The sequence below is a fragment of the Lampetra planeri genome, chromosome 41 (assembly GCF_965212315.1).
Source record: "Lampetra planeri chromosome 41, kcLamPlan1.2.h2, whole genome shotgun sequence".
NCBI lineage: Eukaryota > Metazoa > Chordata > Hyperoartia > Petromyzontiformes > Petromyzontidae > Lampetra > Lampetra planeri.
Window position 1 is genome coordinate 9,685,524 of NC_136147.1, and position 18,804 is coordinate 9,704,327.

The 18,804-nt window shown below is 56.1% G+C and overlaps 1 protein-coding gene across 10 annotated transcripts in view; it reads right to left on the minus strand.

The window, feature by feature from the left end:
- Positions 1–18,804, minus strand: part of LOC144732195 (uncharacterized) — a 243,426-nt gene that overhangs the window by 5,476 nt on the left and 219,146 nt on the right. For 8 of the 10 annotated variants that reach the window (XM_078613557.1, XM_078613558.1, XM_078613559.1 and 5 more), the window contains 8 exons: positions 14,901–15,248; positions 14,140–14,277; positions 12,973–13,650; positions 11,715–11,889; positions 9,379–9,497; positions 3,932–4,081; positions 3,605–3,727; positions 934–1,039 (listed from right to left, as the gene is read on the minus strand). In XM_078613557.1, coding sequence (XP_078469683.1) covers positions 934–1,039; positions 3,605–3,727; positions 3,932–4,081; positions 9,379–9,497; positions 11,715–11,889; positions 12,973–13,650; positions 14,140–14,277; positions 14,901–15,248 — 1,837 coding nt within the window. The remainder of the gene's footprint in view (positions 1–933; positions 1,040–3,604; positions 3,728–3,931; positions 4,082–9,378; positions 9,498–11,714; positions 11,890–12,972; positions 13,651–14,139; positions 14,278–14,900; positions 15,249–18,804) is intronic. The other 2 variants (XM_078613565.1, XM_078613566.1) reach the window with 2 other exon arrangements.

The window sequence follows — 18,804 nt, forward strand, 5'->3', positions numbered from 1 at the left end:
GGTTACGCTCACGTCGTCTCTCTGGCTTCACCCTCGGCATGCCAACGTCAGGACGATGGGGGCATGCCCGTGACTTTTACTGCCACGGCAAGTTCCCTTGTGCATAAACATGTGACACCGGTAATTCCTCACGGGCACGAATTCGACAGCGGATTTCCTTCTGGCATCCGGCCAAGGGTGACTCGGCGCTGGAGCGAGCGGCTCGCAAATTGCAAGGCCGCAAGTTCAAATTCCGGTTTTGAGTTTCACCCAGCCCATAATCCCTCTGGGGGGTCGATAAAATTTAGTACCACTCTGTGGAGGAGTCAACAACTGGTTGTTCTGTGGATAGGCTCGTTCCCACCATAGGAATGTGGAATATCCACCACTGGCTCAGGGCTGCAGGCGAGAGCGGAGCACAACCTCAGTGTTGATTTGAGCAGGAACTCACTTTGACGCCTCACTTCTCCTTCGGGCAATGGAATAGAAACGGTGAAGTTGTACAAGTGTACTTGAACAGCCCTTTGCCAATCCACTGCTGGATGAGGGCCTCCCCATGTTGTGCCGGTCGTGGGGGTTTTATCCGACGTCTTTGTCCAACTTGTGACCATGACCAAGTGTTCGAGAGCTCCATGCCGGCAAAGCAAGCAGCTGGGTACTCACATGCGATGGGAGATGGTGGATAGGTTGGACGGGTGAGAGGGTGGGTAGGTGGAAAGGGTAGTTTGGTGAGCGGGTTGGTGGGCGGGTTGGTGGGCGGATTGGTAAGTGGATTTGTGGGTGGATTAATGTGGTGGTTGGTAGGTAGGTGGATGGGAAGGTGGGTGGATGGGTAGGTGGGTGGATGGGTGGGAGGATGGGTAGGTGGGTGGATGGGTGGGTGGGTGGATGGGTAGGTGGGAGGATGGGTGGGTGGGTAGGCAGGAAAATCCAGCAGGTGGAGGAGGGTACTACCTGGGGGCAGGGTGAGCGGGCCGGCCGTCTGGCCAGGAGAGGAGGGGGTCCCGCGCAGTGTCCGTGGCGCGGCCCCGAGTGTTAGGGGCGGCGAGGGGGTGGTTAGCTGGCGCGGCACGGCCATGCGAGTTAGAACGCGCACACACACGTACACACGCGCGCGTTCGCACATACACGCGCACACGCACGCGCACACACACACAAGAACATCCTCGTCGGCGTGGGTTAGAAGACCGGTTTGGGGCACAAGCGTTGGTGAGCGAGTAGCTGTTAATGCGGTTGGCACGGCACACAGGGCGCGGTGGGGACAGGGCTACGAACGCCCGGCCGCCTTTGTCTCCTCAGTGCTGGTGAGCTTACATTTTTTTAAGGCTGAGTGGATCAAGCGGAGGTCTGCGCTCACTGCCAATGGATGCGCGTGGTGTGAAATTTAATTCGAATTGGTAGGATAGTGACACGTGAAAGTGCTGACCATTATGCCAACACTGCAAAAAAACACACATAAACATAAACAAAAGACAAAGACACGCATAAAACACAATCACAAACATACACACACACTGCACAAAACACACACACACAAACATGGACACAAATCCTCTTTATAGCCTTGAATATAAGTACAGTAAAACCTCGTTATTTTGGTATTGACAATTCGCAATTGGGGATAATTTGGCACGCCTGTGCTTTCGGTATGTATACGGTGTATTAGTAATTCGCCATGAGCCGATTTGCTATACCGAATAGTCCAATTTCGGCATGCACGTGGAGCAACGTCGCGCACCACGACCAAAACAACGATCAATCTGGTGGCGGTGCGCGTGGTGAGTGTCAGCGCAGACCTTGTCGCTTTGAACTTCACCTTGATTGTGCACTCTGTGCAAGCCAACCCTCTCAGACAAGTCGTCTACACCGACATCAACAAGTAATAGAAAGGGACTGAAGTATAAAGCCCTTAGTCTGCGAGACAAATCGAAGGTTTTGGACAGAATCGATGCAGGTGTGTCAATGCGAATGGTGCGTTTAAGAGTTTGGAAAACAAATTTGGATTTTTCTTTTTAATTGGGGTAGGCGGCACTGGGGAGTACACCATTGGACATAATTCAGAACATTGGATAATTTGTAAACACCAAGCCCCATATGTATCAAATTAACAAGGGTTTACTGTATCTATGTTGAACTTCTTTTGCGCCGTACGTAGCCAACCGTGCTAATCGGAGGTGCGGAAAAAATCGGAGCCTGTTGGGGCAAGTGGTGATACACACGTGCATCTCCAGATTATTGCACCCACCCCTCCCCAATAATACTAGACTTTTGCACTCACGTGAAAGCTGGTATTTGTATGTGGTAACCGACATGCTTCGGTTCAGATACCAAGTATGGATTTCTCCAGGATCAATATTCTGATTATGATTTCGAATGAATAAACCCGAACTTTGAACTTGCATTAAATCCGGTTTCCCAAGATGTTCACCACCACTCTTTGCGTCGGTATCAGATCCGGAGCATGTCGGTGACCACCAAAAGAACAACCCACAGAGAGCCGACAACATATTCAACTAAAAACTACTCAACTATTTTTTATTTTACAGGCAAGGCCCACTGAGCTCTCGAGCTCTTTTTCAGAAGCGACCTGGCCACAAATGATAGTTCAACGAAGTGGCTTTCATGTGGACATTTATAGCAGCCAAATACCCTAAATACATGTTTCTAAATGTGGAGGGAAAAATTTAAACGCCCAGAGAAAAATGCACACGACCACGGGGAGAGAGACATGCAAACTCCAAATATACAGCAGGCGTCAGGGTTAGGATCGAACCCACGACCTCCTGTACACCAGGCGACGCAGTTGATATCTCGAGCGTTCGCTGCTGCAGATACGGCAGCTGGGTCACAACTGGCAAACGATTCCAATCCTCCCGTTTGTTCGAGGTAAAATAAATTGGCACCACTGTGCACTAAGCCAACGTCGGTTGGGTTGTCGAGAGACTTCTCCCCAACCACTGAAATGTGGAATTTCCAACGCCGGCCCGGGACTACCAGCAGCAGTCAAGCGCTTCCCAATCTTCGCTTGAGCAGGGGACGCGTGTTTGCCGCTTTTTGTCACTCCGCTGCTGGATGAAGGCCTCCCCCCCCGCAGGCCGTGGAGGTTATTTGACTGCACTTGACCGTACTTGACCGCACTATTCGGTGCGTGTTAGTGAAGGTGGGCAGCATAGAATCACAGCACAACAATGCATTTTGCCGCACGGCTCTCCCCGCCATCCCAGAGCGTAGCCCTGTAGGAATATGGCTCACCTTAACAAGAAAACAAGTCTGTTCTACTGCACCATGCTAGGAAGTTACAACAAACGAGGCGCCAAAACGTCATGCTCACGATGCAGCCTACATCGTGTAGCACCAAACACAATTTGTGCGGCGAGTTGCCATGCCAGAGGCTCGACGGAAGCGGTCGTGCCGTTTGGCGACTCGCACGGCACGCACAAGGTAAACGCCGTGCGGGTGCGTGCGGTCATCTCAGGCAGTCACGCCACGGCACCCGGATCCGTCACATGACCGCCTGCCAGCAAGCGAGAGCCTTCCGCACTCCCACGTGACGGCCTCAAAGTGCACCGAGCCTGGCACAAGCGCCGCGGTGACGTCGCCGCGACTTGTCGCATGGTATACTCACAGGCAGGGTCCACGTACTGGTAGACAGTGATGCCGAGGCCTTCCGACGCTTCCAGCTGACCGGTCGTTTCGGTCGGACTGCCGCCTTCCTCTGCAGACTCCTCATGGCTGTCTGCTGGTAGGCCTGACGAAAATGAACAACGATAAATCAACGTTGCCGTTCAATAAGATGCGCGTCGTTAATTGGCGCGTTAAACGCTTGTCTGCATATGTCGGGTGGCGGAGGGCATTGGCCAAATTTATTGTCAGATCACTAATTTACGTAGGCTAACCCACAAATAAATTACGAATGGAGATCGTAAGGTGTTTGCACCGACAAAAGACGTACTCAGGTTGTCAAGGTCCATGAATTTCGACGGCTTGGGGTTAAACGTCATTTCCGCAGCTGCGATGTCCTCCGCTGTCGATTTCCCATCATCCTTTGCGCCAATGGCAGCCCTCCGTATCTGAGACGTCGTCCACGGGACCGTGGGCGACTCTACCCACGGGGAGACACCAGACGGCGACACAGCTGCCATGAGCGGCGGTCAACGTGCGACGACGATCGTCTCTCACCGTCCGGTAGACGTTGCTGAACATCCCATACAAGGCCGTTATCAAATTTCGTCCACTGGAACGATTGTGCGCACAAAGACAAAGCTCCCCCCGCGTAGCCACACAGACATGCTGGGGCAAGGGTTGTCAGCGAGCACCCATTAAGGGTGGCAGCATCACATGAAGGAGTGGTATCGTCAGCATCACCGCCCGGCTATCCTGCCCCCGGAGTGCTGATGCTGTACAGCATCATATCCTACACGAGAATCAAAATCTTTATTTATCCTGGAGAAATCCAATGAGCTACGAAGCTCTTTTTCACTGATGTCCAGTCGGAGCGGGTCAGAAAGTTACAACAAAATAAATAAACAATAGGGGTGCCAAGTATAGGATAGGTAAAGAAATGACGATAAATACACAAAATACAACTAAACTATTTTGATCTCACCAGGTAAAGCCCACTGAACTACACACAGCTTGCATGCGTACCAGGTATATATGTACGCACATCAACTAAAACAAAAAAAAAGTATTTATCCAGTAAGGCCCACTGAGCAATGCAGCTCCTTTTTCCGAAGCAACCAGGCCACAAGTGATACCTCAACGAAGTGGCTTATCACGTGGACATTTGTAGCAGCCACATGATCGTATACAAGGCCCAGTTGTCCTATGGGATTTCCACCACTGGTTTAGGACCGAGAGTGATGATGGGAGCCTCCCCCCATTGCTCGCTTGCAAGGCGAGAGAAGACACTTTGAGCGTGCCTGTTGGGATGATGTGTGTGTGTGTGAGCCAGCGTGTGTGTGTGTGTGCGCGTGTGTGGCCGTGTGTGTGTGTGTGTGTGAGCCAGCGTGTGTGTGTGAGCCAGAGTGTGTGTGTGAACCAGAGTGTGTGTGTGTGTCCGTGTGTGTGTGTGTGGCCGCTGTGTGTGTGTGTGTCCGTGTGTGTGTGTGTGTCCGTGTGTGTGTGGCCGCTGTGTGTGTGTGTGAGCCAGCGTGTGTGTGTGGCCGTGTGTGAGCTAGTGTGTGTGTGGCCGCTGGGTGGTGCTAGCCACACACTCGTCTCTCCGAGCTGGATAACCGCAAACGTAAAAAAAAACTAATTTCATTCACCAATGAAGGCGGGGCACTGCTGCTGCCGGTTTTTGTTCTACCTCAATGCAAACCCCACTCACACCGTTCATTAGCTCACAGTGGGTATTTAAGAGGCAACCCGAGTGAATTTCCCCGCACGTGCGGCGTGAAAGCCGTCCCTCGATCTTGTCGACTCATGTCGTTTCACCCCGTGCCCTTTCTCCATGAGCATCAGCAAGGCGCTGACCCCCGCACTATAATAGAGGACTCGTTTTAGGTTTTAATCAATCTATCAGGGGGATCCGAGAACCAGGGGCTCAGGTTTAAATACTACCGGTGTTAAGCATCATGGTCAGGGATCAAACTCTGCGTGAAACCGGTCTCTGCTGGAATGATTGTCTTTAAAACCATGTGTTTAGTCAGTCTGTTGTCCAAAGCGCCACATCAGAGTCTGGTATGTTAATCTACCGTCTGAAGACCCCACCAGAGACTTGGCAAGTCTGTCTCCACATATAGACAGCCTTCCCCCTATATATGGACAAAAAAAAGGCCAGACACACACGCATAAAGACTTGTATATGTGTGCGTGCACGAGCGTGAATAGTGAGCCAGGAATGTGGAGTGCCACAGAGACAGGAAGTGGTTGGGGAGGACACCGAGAGTGGGGTGAGGGGGTCTCCCTGAGGCCTCCCTGAGGCCCACGAGGATCAACGGGGGAGGGCGGGCATGGGGTAGGGGGGCACCCAGGCGGTTATTGACGGCGTCTGCTCCGCCCCGCTCACAGACGCCGGCGAGCTATTTTAACCTCTGACCTGTCCGACATTGGCACAGCCCGGGGGGGGGGGGGGGGCAAGGCCACGGAAATCAGTCGAATTAGGCTAAGAAGTGCATGGTGGTAACTTAGAATAACGTTGTAATTGTGAATTAAAATGTTAAGGTTACGTTGCGCTGCGAGCATCAATTCCCAGACCGGATCGGCCTCTAATCCCACCCCCCCCCCCCCTCCAGGGGAAGAATAAAACGAGTGCCACTTAACAGAAGTCATTGTGGGGAGTCAACTGTGACCGTCCTACAGAAGGTACCGGCCCGTTGAAATATGACCACAGATGTTCCACAACCTGCTCTGGGCCACTTCCTTATCCATTTGAGTCCGAATCAAAAAATTCCTCGCCCGGTTTTTACATATTTAATATCCTCGCTTTCCAAGATCAGAGTCCACCGAGATTTGTTATTGCTTTTGCAATAAAAGCCTTGGACAGCAGTACTGGCGCAGTAACAGATATTTTTAATCAACTGCTACTTTTTATCCTTAAGTTGATGTTCTATATTGGCTTATGCTTCCGAGATATAATGGCCTGATGTCCAGCCACCAGCACGCTTTGGGTAACTCCCCGTAAGGTATCACCGGCGGCTGCGGGAAGTCAACCATTGGCTCGGCGATCGCGGCGACTACTAGGGCCACGCATTTCTCGTAACAAAACACAGCGAGACGTCCGATGACGGACAGAAGCCAGGCTCAAGAAAACCTCCGCGTTTATTCCCCCACGTCCCAAACGTCTCGCCCGTACCCTTCACAAACCCTGTTCGCCAAGACCCCGTCCGAGTTTAATTTCAAACAGTCTGATGGATCTCTGACACCAAAGCTCTCGCTGGCCAAACCGTACCAAAGCTAGCATTGCTTCCCAAGACAAAGATGCCCCCTGTATAGACTTCACAGACTGTTGGGGTAAGCGTTGTTCACGAGCACCGATGAAGGTGGCAAACACTACGCCCAGCTGCCTTTGTCTGCAAAGTGGAGATGTTTACACACCGCACCAGGTACTCATTTGAGGCTGAGTGGACCTTGGGGAGGCCCAGAACCGGTTCAGATAATCATGACTGGTGTTGACCGAGAGCAGGAATTGAACCCGGGTTGCTCGGTTCATAGCACGGCGCGCTAACCGTTTCATTACCGCTCCCCACAATATACACTGTGTGTGCGCGTACATGCACACGCGCGTACATGTACACGCGCGTACATGCACACGCGCGAACATGCACATGCACGCGCGTACGCATATGCACATACACACAAGCGTGCGCACGCACACACACACGCCGGAATTTGTATTTAGACATTCCGCAAGGGTGACCTCCAACTCCAGCAGCTGTGCTGAATGGAAAAGTTTGATTCGATTCGATGTGATCCTTGCCAATGTAATGTTATTTTAACACCCGCTGCAGATAAAAATAAATAATGAGCGAGTCATCCCTGGAAGCTTTCTCTCCGGTGAATGATCCTCCTCACTTCCATTGATGTATTTAATGCAGGGCTCTTGCAGCTCAGTGGCAATTGTTGTTATTAAATTACCTTGGTTGGGCGTTAGTTTCAATCCGATGGTTGGGGTTAAAAGACGGCATTACCACATAATGGCTTCGTTTAGCAAATCGAAATTGTGGTGGTCGCGGTCAAACGTCAGCACCGGGGGGAGGGAAAGGTGGCTGAACATTTTACGATGCTGCCCACATCGTCCCCCCCCCACCCATGCGTCGCGTGTGCCTAAAAGAGGCGCTCACAAACAGCACTCGTCTAGACGGTCCAGAATGGCGCTACGGTGGCGAGATGTTAACTACCTCGCCTGGCATACAGGAGGTCATGGGTTTGATTCATACCCTGACACCTGCTGTATATTTGGAGTTTGCGTGTCTCTCTCCTCGTGGTAACGTGGATTTTTCTCCGGGTCCTCCGGTTATTCCCTCCATATTTAGAATGAACATCACTCATTTAAGAAAATTTGGCGGCTGTAAATTTCCACGTGATAAGCGACTTCGTTGAGCTATCATTTGGGGCCAGGTCACTTCTAAAAAAGTGCTACACGGCGCAGTGGCCCTTACCTGGTAATAATAAAAAATTGTTGAGTTTCAGTTTAGTTGAAAGGGAAACTGAATTTGTGGAGTCTGCGTGTCATGAAGCGGTCTGCTGTGGGGTGACAGTGTCGTGCCACGTGGTCAGCGTGGCGCAGCGTCGCTTGCGGCGGTGCTTTACGATTTTGTACAATGCGGGATGGTGTGGGCATGGGGGGCGTACCGTAGAGTAACGCGGGGTGCAGGGTGGCACGGGATGGCATGACATCTCTATGGGTGTCTCTGTGAGTCTGAATAGGTCTCTATGGGTGTCTGAGTCTCAATGTGTTTCTCTGTGGGTCTCTGTCAGTCTCTATTGGTCTCTATGGGTGTCTCAGGGTCTCTGAGTATGGGTCTCTGTATGTTTTTGTGGGTCTGTTTTTTGTCCTTCCCCCGCACCTCCGATTAGCACGGCTGGCTACGTACAGTGCGAAAGAAGTTCAGCGTGCAAACATACATATGGCATAGCATGATTGACGCTGCGTGGCTAGATGTGTTTTTGTTTTCTCATGGCTGATGTGGAAGTACCGCAACAAACGTAATTCCATCAGGCGTAGCGGAGAGCTAAACGTGGCAGGGTCTGGCACAGTGCAGGGGAGAAGAGCCTTGAGTGATGTGCTGGATTTTAGCGCTGCATGGGACTTTGTAGCACAGTATAGGGAGGGCAGCATCGTATAGGGTGGTATGGTGTGGCACGCCGTCACGGTGCGGCACGGTGTAGCGCAGTCTGGCTCCGTGCGGTGCTGCAGGGTGGTGCTGCAGGGTGGTGCGGTGCTCTAGAACTTAGGCCTGGTGACGTACGCCGTGGTGTAGTTTGGCGAGCCGCGATTTCACGAGATTCGCAGCACAATCCGGCAGCGTGTGGTGTGCCGCTCCGTGTCGCTGGCCTGGTGTAGCATTGTGGCATGGTGTGGCATCGTTTGGCATGGTGTGGCAGTGTGGCACCATCTGGCACGGTGTGGCAGTGTGGCACGGTGGGGCAGTGTGGCACGGTGTGGCAGTGTGGTGCAGTGTGGCACCATGTGGCACGGTGTGGCAGTGTGGTGCTATGTGGCACAGTGTGGCACCACATGGCACGGTGTGGCACGGTGTGGCACGCTATGGCATAGCGTGACGTGGTGTGACGTGGTGTGGCACGGTGTGGCACGGTGAGGCACGGTGAGGCACGTTGTGGCACGGTGTGGCACGCTATGGCATAGTGTGACGTGGTGTGACGTGGTGTGACGTGGTGTGGCACGGTGTGGCGCGGTGTGGCACGGTGAGGCACAGTGTGGCGCCGACTTACTGGGCTGTGGCGTGGGCCAGGCGTGCCGCGATAGGAGGTGCGGTGAGTCCGGGTCGGACGAGGCGACGCTGTCCCCGCCGTGGTCGCCGGTGGCGTCGCCCCGAGCCCGCGGGCCCGGCCTGTGGGAGGAGGAAGCAGCCAAGCCACGGTCAAAGTCTCACATGGAGGTGTCACGGGGGGGGGGGGGGGGGGTCACGATTCGGTATTTCCACCTTTATTTTCTTAATATAAAAACAAACATTAACGTATATATTTTACGTTACTAAGCATACACATTCTAAGTGCACAGCTCCATTTCCGTTGCACCCCCCCCCCACCTCCCCTGTGGCTGCCACTCCATCCTTAAGCTCGACCGCCGTGACGTGTCCTGGCTGAGCCCGCTCAACTTATCTCGTGCAACTTTTATTCCAACCGGGAGCTCGCTCAGAATGCATGGGGGGGAGGGGGGCGATTGATTCGCGTGTTGGCATCAAACTCAATTTGCGTCAACATCTGGCACAAAATTCGTCCGAGTTGCCGCAATTTTCTGCCTCTGTGGCCGTTTCGATGCCAACCACAACAACAACGAGAAAAAATAATAATGGAAAAAAACTTTTCCGCTGCATCTCCTCCGGACGGGGGATCTGGGACACATGCACGCGTGGGGAGCGCGCGATGCGGAGCAATCACCGGTGGGCACCGCCGAGCGCGTGTCCCTGCCAGCGCACGCGTTGTCAAGGCGGTGCGTGTTCCTATGCACTGGGCCAATGTTTGCGCGTGTGTGTGTGTGTGTGTCCGTGTGTTACGGTTACGGGGAGCGGTAGAGTGTTGTGGTTAGTGCGCTGCGAGTTCGATTCCCGCACATGGCCTAAACATGTGATGATCTGAACCGGTCCCGGGCCTCCCCCAAGTCGATTCAGCCTCAAATTAGTACCTGGTGTGGTGTGCAAACATCGCCGCTGGGGAGAAATAGGCAGTCGGCCATGGTGCTGGCTACCCACCCTGTCGTGTGCTGTGCCGGTCTTCTGAGGCGCTCGCTAACAGCACTTGCCCCAACACACTGTTAAGGCTATACGGGGGATTTTTGTCTTCGTATTAAGGTTGAGTCCCTGCGTACCCCCTTTGTGAAAAGCACATGAAGGTGGGACTTGCGCGCCCCGGTGCGCGTGCGTTCCACCGACATCCAAGAGATCCACTTTGTCTATGCGTGCAGTGCATGGTCCCCCGATGCACCGAGTGTGTGAATTAAGGCTGCGACTCGGTGGATCCACCCCCCCGGCGAGAACGTCGACATCGCGGGGTCCCTCTGCACCGGCGTGAGCTAGCGTGCGTGCGTGCGTGCGTGCGAGATTAAGGCTACGTCCCCGATTCACCCCACCACCACCACTACCATGCTCCGCAATGGACTGCATCGCACGGCAGGCGCGCGGCTCGTCTGCTACGCCAAGAGACGATTGATGACGGCTCGCAGAGCGACGGCAGTCACCAATCCCTGACCGCGCACCGCAGAGTTACGCCGCTGCTCACTTAAGAGCATTCTCCGACGGTGCAATTTCAGACATTCTCCTCGAGGTGAACTCCTGAAGCCGTCCCCCCGTTGGCTCGCTCGCCAACCTCGACACAAATGTAGAAATGCCGGTCCATCAACTCCCCACCGTATGGTAGAAGACGTCCTCCCCACCCCTGCCGCCATTGCAACTGCAAGCCACCTCCTTATGACTCTTCTCTAACGACTACCACGGTGATCGTTCCCATGAATCTCACTCCTTAATTCCTCCACCCAAGTTGAGGACTGTCTGAGCAGGCCGCTTCGTCTCATCCACCCTGCACGTCACCTCACTTCTTTTTCCGCTTTCTTCACTCGGACGGCTCCACTTTGGATCCCCCGTCCAGCGTCTCCTCTCTCTCCATGTTCGCATCGTAGGGTGCCACGGTGGCGAGATGTTAACTACCTCGCCTGGTATACAGGAGGTCATGAATTCGACCCTTACCCTAAGGCCAGTAGATTTGGAGTTTGCATGTTCTCCCATGGTCGCGTGGATTGTTCTCTGGGTTCTCCGTTTTTTTCTTCCACATTTATAATCAACATCACACGTTTAGAGTATTGGGCTGCTATACACTATAAGCCACTTCATTGAGATATCCTTTGTGGCCAGGTCGCCACTGAAAAAGAGCTACCTAGCTCAATGGGCCTTACCTGGTAGAATAAAAAATAGTTTACGGTTTTAGTTTCTAGTAACCTTGCTCGATTCACCTTTCGAGACCGCCGTTTGTTGCTGGCCGCATGGCACTGCGGGCCTGCGGCCCCGGCGACCGCCATCACAAACCGAGTGCACGAGGGGGGGGGGGGGGCGCACCTGAGGGCGTCGGTGGCGGCGTGCGCGTCCCCGTGCGACCCGCCCAGCGCCAGCTCCGCCAGCGGGGAGAAGTCCAGGCTGGCCGAGCTGTTGCTGCAGCGGTCGCCGCTGTCGTAGCCGGACTCGATCCGCAGCAGAGGCCCGTTGAGCCAGTCCCGCTCCTCCTCGGCACTCTCTGCGCACGCGGGCGGGCACGGCGTTGGTCGCACGCGGTCATACGAGTGAGCGAGCGAGCGTTCACCCCCTCGCACGCACATGTTCTTTTGGTAACATGCACGCACACTCTTTTAGTAACACGCAGCAGCAGCGGTGCATGCATAAACCAACACAGCTCACGCCCGCTGCGATTGCAACGCGCATAGCAGCGACAGCTTCATTAGGGGTATTGTAAGAGTGTTGAGCGAGCAGCGAGCGAGCATCATCACCGCTCCCTCCCCCGCGTCTCTGCCACGTCACAAGGAGGGCGCACGATTGATGTCTGAATGGGAAATGTGACGCTGCACTGCACTCTCTTGTCACTCTACTGGCAACATTTCCAATGAAAACGGTGCACATGGAGCCTTGCTATCGAACGCCGTCAGCGGACATAGAACCTTGAGGCCAATTGTGTCAGCGAGCGCCTCTGAAGGCGAGTGGGCGGCACACGGGAGACCGAGTTCAAACACCAATCGCTGCAAATGGTAGCTCGATGTATGTATGCCTGGCCGGGCATTAAGCCAGGGTCACCGTTGTCTCCTCGCCACCGATGCGAGCCGTGCAGTTCACCGGGGTTCGTACTGCATTGGCGCTAATCACTATGCCGCTAATCACTGTGCCATCCGCTACCCCGCCCCCACCACCATGCCTCCCTCTCGCAAACAGAACCTGCTCCCGCCGCAGGTTACACCGGGATCGTCGTCTTCGAACAAAGACAAAGATTCCCCCTATAGCCTTAACAGACCGTTGGGGCAAGTGCTATTAGCGAACGCCTATGAAGCCCGGCACGGCACACGAGGGGGGTGGGGTGGTCGGCACCACGCCGCCTTTATCTACCCAGTGATGTTTACACAGCACACCAGGCAGAGTCAACCTAGGGGAGACCCAGGACCAATATTCACCACTGTTATTGGTCGTGAGAGGTACTCAATCTGGGGAAGGCTCAGGACCGGGTCAGATAATCACCACACCGCTGTTGTCCGTGAGCGGGAATCGAACTCGGGTCGCCGGGTTCGTAGTGAAGCGCGCTCACCGCCACGCGCGCGCATCCTTGAAAACGTACTTTCCCCCGCTTTCGGGAGCTTGCCGTCGGCGTGCGGAGCCTTCCTCGCTCTGTCCGGCTGCTCCGTCTTCCCAACCACAGCGCCGTCAGCTGGACCCCCTCCACCGCCCGCGCCACTTCCTCCTCCTCCGCCGCCGCCGCCCCCTCCGACCGAGACTCCGCTACCGCCGCCGCCGCTGCTCGCTCCGCTGCTCGCTCCACTGCTCGCTCCGCTGCTGCTGCTGCCGCTGCTTGCGGCGCCGACGGCTCCGCCGCCGCCGCCGCCGGGCCGTGCGGGACTGCCCGCGGGCGGCGCCGCTGCGCCGCCGCGCTTCTCGCGCCGCTCGCAGAACACGCTGTCCACGTTGAGCGCCTCACGGTTGGGCCGCCAGCCCCGCACGCCGCGCTGGGGCTTGGCCTCCGCCGACCCAGACCGCGACTCCGTCTTGGCGTCGCCGCCGCCGCTTCCGCGCCGCCGCGGTTCTTTGTCGGCGCAGCCCGCGGGAGGCTTTGGCGTGGAGGGCGCGGCGGTTGGCAGGGCCGACGCCGGATCTGCCGCGGTACCGGAGCGGTGGCCGCCGCTGTCTTTGCGGGGTGGCTCCTGCGGCTGCTGCTGCTGCTGCTTGGTTTCCTGCTTTGGCTTCTGTTTGGCGTCGTCCGACTTCTGCCGGGAACGCGACTTCTCCTTCAGAGCCTCCCCTGATTGCGGGAGAACGGGAGAGGTGGTAGGATGAGGACGGAGCGGTGAGCGAAGCCGAGAGCGAAATGGAGAAAATATCACCTGTTGCGAGCGGCTGAGCTTGACACTAACGGTATGGCACATGCAGGAGGCCACTGCCCCATACTCGTTTGAGTTTGCGGACCGACTTTGACTCTGGTGGTCATTATACACGAACCACTCAACAGTTGAGTCAAAGAATCTCCCTGCTCAACCCACACCGAGGTATTGCTCATCTCCATCGGTGTCCCCCTAAACCAATGCTGCAAATTCCCCACTCCCACAGTAGGGTTCACCAGCACAGGCCAAACTTGCAATCCACCGCGAGATAACCTTCGTCACGTCATGGGTGACATCACCCCGAATCTCCCGTCTACGGCAGTGGCCACCTCTCTCCGTCCGCCCCCCCCGTCACCCCACCCCCCGCCATCACCCCCCCCGCACCCCCCCCCCCCCCGCACCCCCCGTACCGTCACTGTGGTAGCCGGACTGTGGCGCCGGGTCACCGTCTCTGCCGACGCGCGCCGGCCTGCTCTGGCTGCGCTTCTTCTCGGCGCTGCCCCCCTTGCTGTTGCGCTGCTGCCGGTTCCGCTCGTGCGATGGGGATTCTGCACCCGGCCACAGCAGAGACCCCACGGTGCGCCTGAGCAGCTGGTACCGTACGGTAAGTTCACAACGCCGACGCGTCAGAGCGTCGCGCCGATGGTTTAGCGTGCCAATAGTTGAGGTCGATGGTTTAGAGTGACGATGGTTTAGGTCGATGGTTTAGAGTGCCGATGGTTTAGTGTGCCGATGGTTTAGAGTGCCGATGGTTTAGAGTGTCGCTGGTTTAGAGTGTCGATGATTTAGAGTGTCGATGGTTTAGAGTGCCGATGGTTTAGAGTGCCTATGGTTTAGAGTGCCGATGGTTTAGAGTGCCGATGGTTTAGAGTGCCGATGGTTTAGAGTGCCGATGGTTTAGAGTGCCGATGGTTGAGGTCGATGGTTTAGAGTGTCGATGGTTTAGAGTGTCGATGGTTTAGAGTGTCGATGGTTTAGAGTGTCGATGGTTTAGAGTGTCGATGGTTTAGAGTGTCGATGGTTTAGAGTGTCGATGGTTTAGAGTGTCGCTGGTTTAGAGTGTCGATGGTTGAGAGTGCCGATGGTTTAGTGTGCTGATGGTTGAGGAGCATCCATGGTGCAGAATCCCGTCGGGACACAGTGCCGATGGGTAACAGTGCTCGGGTTTTACCGGCGGCCTTGCTGCTGCCGCTGCCGCTCCCGGCGGCGGCGGCGGCGCTCACGGCAGCGACGCCAGCGACGGCGTGCGGCACGTCGTGCCCCGCGTTGTGGATGACCGTGGTCTGCGAGTCGGACGAGTCCGAGTGCGGCTGCAGCAGGCACTCATTGGAGGAGTCCGTCTTGGAGTCGCTGGAGATGGACGGCTCTCGACCTGGACGGTCGCAAACGCGGAGGGGCTCAGCGCGGCGGAGCCGCTCGGTGGAGGAGCTCGCCGCCGGCACGGAGATGACCCGGCACGGGGGCGGCGCTGCCTCGCAAGAGACGGGCCACCGATTGCTAAGCTTGGAAACTATCGCGTCTGTCCATCAGGGTACACACAAGGCACGCCTTACGTAACGAGTACAGAGAGTCCGTATTTTTTCCCGCGCTCAAGCAATGCTGCTGAAACTGTGCACTCTCAGAAGGCCACGTGGCTGATGGGATGTGTAAAAAGTATGTCCGAGGGTGTCAGTACATCTGAGCGTGTCGGTAAGTTTGAGCGTGTCGGTAAGTCTGCGCGTGTCGGTAAGTCTGAGCGTGTCGGTACGTCTGAGCGTGTCGGTAAGTCTGAGCGTGTCGGTACGTCTGAGCGTGTCGGTAAGTCTGAGCGTGTCGGTACGTCTGAGCGTGTCGGTAAGTCTGAGCGTGTCGGTAAGTCTGCGCGTGTCGGTAAGTCTGAGCGTGTCGGTACGTCTGAGCGTGTCGGTAAGTCTGAGCGTGTCGGTAAGTCTGAGCGTGTCGGTAAGTGTGCGCGTGTCGGTAAGTCTGAGCGTGTCGGTAAGTCTGCGCGTGTCGGTAAGTCTGCGCGTGTCGGTAAGTCTGAGCGTGTCGGTAAGTCTGCGCGTGTCGGTAAGTCTGCGCGTGTCGGTAAGTCTGCGCGTGTCGGTAAGTCTGCGCGTGTCGGTAAGTCTGCGCGTGTCGGTAAGTCTGAGCGTGTCGGTAAGTCTGAGCGTGTCGGTAAGTCTGCGCGTGTCGGTAAGTCTGAGCGTGTCGGTAAGTCTGAGCGTGTCGGTAAGTCTGAGCGTGTCGGTAAGTCTGAGCGTGTCGGTAAGTCTGCGCGTGTCGGTAAGTCTGCGCGTGTCGGTAAGTCTGCGCGTGTCGGTAAGTCTGCGCGTGTCGGTAAGTCTGAGCGTGTCGGTAAGTCTGCGCGTGTCGGTAAGTCTGCGCGTGTCGGTAAGTCTGCGCGTGTCGGTAAGTCTGAGCGTGTCGGTAAGTCTGAGCGTGTCGGTAAGTCTGCGCGTGTCGGTAAGTCTGAGCGTGTCGGTAAGTCTGCGCGTGTCGGTAAGTCTGCGCGTGTCGGTAAGTCTGCGCGTGTCGGTAAGTCTGCGCGTGTCGGTAAGTCTGAGCGTGTCGGTAAGTCTGAGCGTGTCGGTAAGTCTGCGCGTGTCGGTAAGTCTGCGCGTGTCGGTAAGTCTGAGCGTGTCGGTAAGTCTGCGCGTGTCGGTAAGTCTGCGCGTGTCGGTAAGTCTGCGCGTGTCGGTAAGTCTGAGCGTGTCGGTAAGTCTGCGCGTGTCGGTAAGTCTGCGCGTGTCGGTAAGTCTGCGCGTGTCGGTAAGTCTGCGCGTGTCGGTAAGTCTGCGCGTGTCGGTAAGTCTGAGCGTGTCGGTAAGTCTGAGCGTGTCGGTAAGTCTGAGCGTGTCGGTAAGTCTGAGCGTGTCGGTAAGTCTGCGCGTGTCGATAAGTCTGAGCGTGTCGGTAAGTCTGCGCGTGTCGGTAAGTCTGAGCGTGTCGGTAAGTCTGAGCGTGTCGGTAAGTCTGCGCGTGTCGGTAAGTCTGAGCGTGTCGGTAAGTCTGAGCGTGTCGGTAAGTCTGCGCGTGTCGGTAAGTCTGAGCGTGTCGGTAAGTCTGCGCGTGTCGGTAAGTCTGAGCGTGTCGGTAAGTCTGAGCGTGTCGGTACGTCTGCGCGTGTCGGTACGTCTGAGCGTGTCGGTAAGTCTGCGCGTGTCGGTAAGTCTGAGCGTGTCGGTAAGTCTGCGCGTGTCAGTAAGTCTGAGCGTGTCGGTAAGTCTGAGCGTGTCGGTAAGTCTGCGCGTGTCGGTAAGTCTGAGCGTGTCGGTAAGTCTGCGCGTGTCGGTAAGTCTGAGCGTGTCGGTAAGTCTGCGCGTGTCGGTACGTCTGAGCGTGTCGGTAAGTCTGAGCGTGTCGGTAAGTCTGCGCGTGTCGGTAAGTCTGAGCGTGTCGGTAAGTCTGAGCGTGTCGGTAAGTCTGCGCGTGTCGGTAAGTCTGCGCGTGTCGGTAAGTCTGCGCGTGTCGGTACGTCTGAGCGTGTCGGTAAGTCTGCGCGTGTCGGTAAGTCTGAGCGTGTCGGTAAGTCTGAGCGTGTCGGTAAGCCTGCGCGTGTCGGTAAGTCTGAGCGTGTCGGTAAGTCTGCGCGTGTCGGTAAGTCTGCGCGTGTCGGTAAGTCTGAGCGTGTCGGTAAGTCTGCGCGTGTCGGTAAGTCTGCGCGTGTCGGTAAGTCTGCGCGTGTCGGTAAGTCTGCGCATGTCGGTAAGTCTGCGCGTGTCGGTACGTCTGAGCGTGTCGGTAAGTCTGCGCGTGTCGGTAAGTCTGAGCGTGTCGGTAAGTCTGCGCGTGTCGGTAAGTCTGAGCGTGTCGGTAAGTCTGCGCGTGTCGGTAAGTCTGCGCGTGTCGGTAAGTCTGCGCGTGTCGGTAAGTCTGAGCGTGTCGGTAAGTCTGCGCGTGTCGGTACGTCTGCGCATGTCGGTAAGTCTGAGAGTGTCGGTAAGTCTGCGCGTGTCGGTAAGTCTGCGCGTGTCGGTAAGTCTGAGCGTGTCGGTAAGTCTGCGCGTGTCGGTAAGTCTAAGCGTGTCGGTAAGTCTGAGCGTGTCGGTAAGTCTGCGCGTGTCGGTAAGTCTGCGCGTGTCGGTAAGTCTGCGCGTGTCGGTAAGTCTGAGCGTGTCGGTACGTCTGCGCGTGTCGGTAAGTCTGCGCGTGTCGGTAAGTCTGCGCGTGTCGGTAAGTCTGCGCGTGTCGGTAAGTCTGCGCGTGTCGGTAAGTCTGCGCGTGTTGGTAAGTCTGAGTGTGTCGGTAAGTCTGAGCGTGTCGGTAAGTCTGAGCGTGTCGGTAAGTCTGCGCGTGTCGGTAAGTCTGCGCGTGTCGGAAAGTCTGCGCGTGTCGGTAAGTCTGCGCGTGTCGGTAAGTCTGCGCGTGTCGGTAAGTCTGAGCGTGTCGGTAAGTCTGAGCGTGTCGGTACGTCTGCGCGTGTCGGTAAGTCTGCGCGTGTCGGTAAGTCTGCGCGTGTCGGTAAGTCTGAGCGTGTCGGTAAGTCTGCGCGTGTCGGTAAGTCTGCGCGTGTCGGTAAGTCTGCGCGTGTCGGTAAGTCTGAGCGTGTCGGTAAGTCTGAGCGTGTCGGTAAGTCTGCGCGTGTCGGTAAGTCTGAGCGTGTCGGTAAGTCTGAGCGTGTCGGTAAGTCTGCGCGTGTCGGTAAGTCTGAGCGTGTCGGTAAGTCTGCGCGTGTCGGTAAGTCTGAGCGTGTCGGTAAGTCTGCGCGTGTCGGTAAGTCTGCGCGTGTCGGTAAGTCTGAGCGTGTCGGTAAGTCTGCGCGTGTCGGTAAGTCTGCGCGTGTCGGTAAGTCTGAGCGTGTCGGTAAGTCTGCGCGTGTCGGTAAGTCTGCGCGTGTCGGTAAGTCTGCGCGTGTCGGTAAGTCTGAGTGTGTCGGTAAGTCTGCGCGTGTCGGTAAGTCTGAGCGTGTCGGTAAGTCTGCGCGTGTCGGTAAGTCTGCACGTGTCGGTAAGTCTGAGCGTGTCGGTAAGTCTGCGCGTGTCGGTAAGTCTGAGCGTGTCGGTAAGTCTGAGCGTGTCGGTAAGTCTGCGCGTGTCGGTACGTCTGCGCGTGTCGGTACGTCTGAGCGTGTCGGTAAGTCTGAGCGTGTCGGT